Source organism: Raphanus sativus, unplaced genomic scaffold, assembly GCF_000801105.2.
Source record: "Raphanus sativus cultivar WK10039 unplaced genomic scaffold, ASM80110v3 Scaffold5038, whole genome shotgun sequence".
Classification (NCBI taxonomy): domain Eukaryota; kingdom Viridiplantae; phylum Streptophyta; class Magnoliopsida; order Brassicales; family Brassicaceae; genus Raphanus; species Raphanus sativus.
In genome coordinates this window covers 1-5,075 of record NW_026620338.1, presented here as the reverse complement: position 1 = coordinate 5,075, position 5,075 = coordinate 1, and the positions used below count along the sequence as shown (strand labels likewise).

Here is a 5,075-nt window from a genome sequence, read left to right as displayed (position 1 = left end):
CTAAGGAAATATATTTAATAAAGCAATATGCAAATTTGATACTGTTTTTGATTTTAGGTATAAATGATAGAGAAAATGGATTCTATATACATAAAAAAAAAGAAATTAAGTTTATACCGGCCCATAACAAGAACTTGGTTATAATATTTTGAATATGTTATATAATAAACACACATTTTACGTTTGAGTATTCTCAACGGTTGATTACATATACTTTTTTTGTTTTTCTCTTATTTTGTTTGATAGGTATCTTTCTTATTAAATATAAGCCACTCAAATACACGATTAATTAAAAACATATATTTATTTTTCTACATATGCTATAATTTAATATTTTAAACAAAATATATTTCTCATAAAAATTATATTTTTTCCTTTTTATAATTTTTTGTCGTGTCCTTTTTTTGTCATCGACTTGTATAGACTCATGTGGACTATGTAAACCAAACGGGTAGCTCTGCATCTATATAGAAATCCTAGAATACTATATTTTTGTCGTATTCTTTTCTATAAAGAAATCATATTGTTTGGCGGTGTGTTTAAACTTTGATTCAATGTTAAATTAAATCAAAATTTACTATGCTATTGCTACAAACTCGAAACTGATATGTATAAACTGATATGGTATTGCTACACTATTGTTTTTAACTTTTATTTGGAGTTGGTTTTGGAGAAGGTTTAGGAGAGGTATGTTTTGGGAGGAGGTTTTTGAGGAGGTGATGTTTTTGGACGAGGAGTAGATTTTTTTGGAGCAGGTTTAGAAGGATGTGATTTTGGAGGAGGATGTGGTTGTGTGGTGGTGGTGTTGGTGGTGGAGGTGCACATGATGGGGCTAGTGTGGATGATATGGGAGAAGTAATCGATGGTGAATTGGTTTGATACATGCGTATTATTTGCACCATCAACATACATCTCTTGGATTGTGAAATTTTTTTTCTGTACATTGTTCATCAAGCGTTCTCATGTTTTTAAATATGAAGAAAATGTAATGATATTATTTGTCAATGAGAATCATTCAGTCTTTGATTATATATCAACTTCAACACTAGTAAAGCGCTGGTTATCTGTATAGCTTCACAAATGAAACCAGCAACGTGTTCTGTAGTGTCATATCGTATGAGATCTTGCACATCTCTTACATGGTTTGAGCAGTAGCCTCCATTGCTGCAGTGGCCTTCCCATGATACCCATTCCAAATCGAACCAATATCTTGACATCTAACAGACATGGAAATTTCATTCTCCAATGTGGCTTCATGGAGTTCTAGTACATATAACATCCACAAGTGTTGCCAAATGCACATGAGTGTTCCTTGGGGATCTCAGAAATTGAGCTTAAAGCAAGAATCAACGCCAGCAACTGCATTAGCAGTGTAACTCGATCGGTTTCAGCATCAAGATTATCCTCTGAGTTTGTCTCAACATAATTTTCAGCGAGAGGTACCTGTTCACTTTGACTATCAAAAAGCACTTGAGGACACGTGCCTGAGTTTTACTAAATTTGAAGAATGATCAACCATACATTTCTTGTCAATGGCGTGTACCGTATCTGCTTGCTTCAGAAATTGAACTAATTGACAGAGTATCAGAAGGGAAGTTAGAGTTTTTAACATCAAAAGAAGTACCAGATCTTGAAGAACCAATTGGATCCACCTTGCTTCCATCATTGTCTCCGCTAATCAGAGCACGTCTAACCACTTCTGAAGATGGTTCAAGGACTTCTAGTGTTTAAGATTGAACACTCAGTGAGAGACTACCCTTGGACTGGAACATGAATCATTCGAAATAAACTATGTCGGCTATCTGACTGATTCCTGCACCAATTCTTCATCTTCTAATGCACTGGTTGCACAAGTTGTCTGTACTTTAACTGACTGTTCGATAATCAAACTCTCTAAAAGGTTCAGATTATTCACTGCTGAAGAATCTATGCGTTTTTCATCAAGAACACTCTTACAGGGAGATTTGGTTTCTGTGTCTCGGTCACGTTGATCCAGAGATGTCATGGGACTTAAAGATGCACTACTTACCAGGTCATTATTTTCCAGTGGGATTTTCCGAATTTTATTTTCTGCTGTTAGTGTCCTGTTATAGACCCCACAGCTGTATCATGCCAAATTAGCTGTATCATGCCAAATCTCCCCAGCTCAATAAGACGATTTAGAAGTATTAGTCGATATCTAAGGCAGAGAACCTATCAAACTAAACCATGACAGGCTAACAACAGTCTGGTTGACATCATCACTGGAAATGTCACCGTGATAATCGGACACAGCTCGTAAAATATAAGAAAAATACGTTTTTCATTAAGAAAACAGAGGGATTGAGAAGCAACGAGATGTTGGCTCATCAATCATTTTTGGTTGTTTGAAGCAAAGTTACAAGCATAATTATACCACAACTTATTAATCTCCCACAAAGAGACATTTTATACTACTTTTCTTTTGTTTCCTTCACATCTTGGAGATCGAGTAGTCCATCGCTTCCACAAGATAATCTGCGTCTTCCTTAGTGAAGCAGAGAGGTGGTGTGATTCTAAACACGTTTCCAAAATAGCCTCCTTTTCCAACCAACACACCCAACTCTGTAACAACATTCATTACACAGACATGTTAGTCTAGTTTCAAGAGCTGAGACTAGTAGAAAAGAAGCAAAAACCAACAAACCTTTCATTTGATCCATGATGTGCAGAGTCTCAGCAGTTGCAGGAGTCTTGAGCTTGCGATCACTTACCAGCTCTACTCCAAGCATCAGTCCTCTTCCACGTACGTCCCCAATAACTACATTAGAGAAGCATAGACACATTGAGCAAGTTTAAGAACAAAGTTTATGAGGACATATTAGAGAGAGAGAGAGATTTACTTTCATGTTTCTCTTTCAGCTGATTGAGTTTTCCTTTAAGATAAGATCCGACCATTGAAGCATTCTCCTGAAGCTTCTCTTTCTCAATCACATTCAGAACAGCGAGACCTGCTGTAGTAGACACAGCATTCCCACCAAATGTGTTGAAGTAGCATCGCCGAGTCAGCACTCCTGCTATCTCCGGAGTTGTCACAACCGCTCCCAAAGGAAACCCATTCCCAATTCCCTGTTTACACATATCATCAAAGAAGAGACAGAGTCAAATATTTGTTGCTTCTTTCAGGACTGTAGAGGCGCACTCAACTAACCTTTGCCATGGTAACTATGTCAGGGACAACATTGTGAGCCTCAAATCCCCAGAAGTTTCCAGTGCGAGCGAATCCAGACTGTACTTCATCAGCAATGAACAATCCTCCAGCCTTCTTCACAATGTCGTAAGCTGCTGACAAATAGCCTGGAGCTAGTTCCACAATCCCTCCAACTCCCTATTCTCACATTCGCAGCAATATTATTGTCAATAACATTCATTAGACTCTGATTATAATATAAAATTTCAACACTTGGTTACCTGTATAGCTTCACAGATGAAACCAGCAATGTGTCCGGTAGTGCCATATTGGATGAGATCTTGCACATCTCTTGCATACTTCTCTCCGTCAGAACCAAACACACCTCTATATGGATCCGGGTTTAAAGCGTGGTGAGTTCCAGTCTTCAAGCAGCAAAAGAACAAAAACAAATGTCAGAACACAGATATCTCATCATAGTTCAAGAAAAAAAAAACGTCAGAACAAAGTCTCTAGTACCTGAACAACGTTGAACTTCCACAAGCTTTGAGCAGTAGCCCCCATTGTTCCAGCCGCATTCCCATGATACCCGTTTCGAATCGAAACAATGTCTTGACATCCAGTATACAACTTAGCCATCATAAGCGCCAATTCATTGGCCTCCGTCCCTGAGTTTGTGAAGAACACCACCTATTCCAATAAACCAAACCCCATGAAGCAATCAAATTTGGTTCATAAAAACAACACAAGAAAAACAGAACATGCAGTGGTTCTTGTAGTACCTTGAGATCACCAGGGAGTTTGGAAGCGAGAGCTTCAGAGAACTCAGCAATTGCATGGTTAAGGTACATAACCGTAGGATGCTGAAGACGCTTGATCTGGTTGATAACGGGCTCAACCACATCAGGGTGACAATGTCCACAATTCACAACTGCGATTCCAGCAAAGGCGTCCAAGTATCTCCTACCACTCTCATCGAATAGATACTGCATCTTCCCATCCACAATGTTCAACTGCAACAATTCACAAGTAAAAATAAAAAGAAATTCCAATTTTTAATTAAATTCAAGCTAATTCAATTTGCAAAATCCTGTCATGAAATTTTGGGTATAAACATTTTTTTGTATTTATATTAATAATTCTGTTTAAAATTCAGGGGTACAATAACTATAGTAATTAATTCTTTAAAGTTTGCATTTTTTTTCTTCCAAAATGAATGTTTCATTCGGCTATGCATGACACCAGACATGGCTAAAGTTTCATTCGGCTAATGCATGAGACCGGACATGGACAGTGTTTCACATAAAACGGGACATGGCCAAAGCTACGGATAAGACCGGACATGGCCACGTGACATTGAAAACAAATAATAATAAAACAAAAAAAGAGATTCAACAACAATTTATAATCAATACTATTAATTCTTCAACATGTCCAATTGATATTAATTGGGTCTAACATATTTTATAACTGTATTTAAATGATTTATCTAAATATCATATAACCATCTTCTAAAAATTATTAAAATCCACGTTATAACTGTTCCTACCAAAAACAGTTACTTTTTTTTTCAAATAAAGTTTTGAATTTATCAGACAGGTCTGTGATTTGGAAAATAAACGAAGTACCATTTCCATGATACAATTTTTTAGAAAATAAATGACGTGATGTACATAGGATATTATATTTCTTATGAAACTTTAAAAGTTAACTAATATTGATATTAATTAATGGTGGAAGCGGGTTACTATTAAAATTTAATTTTATGATTGACGGAGTTTAACCGGTTTAAGTGAATTTTTAATAGAAATAAATATTCATATAAACTCATTTAGTTTAACGGGTTTTAAATAGGTTATTCGAATAAAAAATATTTATTAAATATGATTCTACTTAAAGTTAGTGAAGACCATTTTAACCCAACTAT

General features: G+C 36.1%; 1 protein-coding gene across 1 annotated transcript; it reads right to left on the bottom strand.

Annotated features, from left to right (window-relative positions):
* Nucleotides 1-2,285: 2,285 nt before the first annotated feature.
* Nucleotides 2,286-4,188, bottom strand: LOC130507642 (alanine--glyoxylate aminotransferase 2 homolog 2, mitochondrial-like; the record flags this gene model as incomplete). Its single annotated transcript, XM_057002333.1, has 7 exons — nucleotides 2,286-2,583; nucleotides 2,666-2,779; nucleotides 2,862-3,087; nucleotides 3,170-3,346; nucleotides 3,430-3,573; nucleotides 3,668-3,838; nucleotides 3,931-4,188. Coding segments are annotated over 7 exons (1,221 nt in total), but the record flags the coding sequence as incomplete, so codon positions are not given.
* Nucleotides 4,189-5,075: the final 887 nt, after the last annotated feature.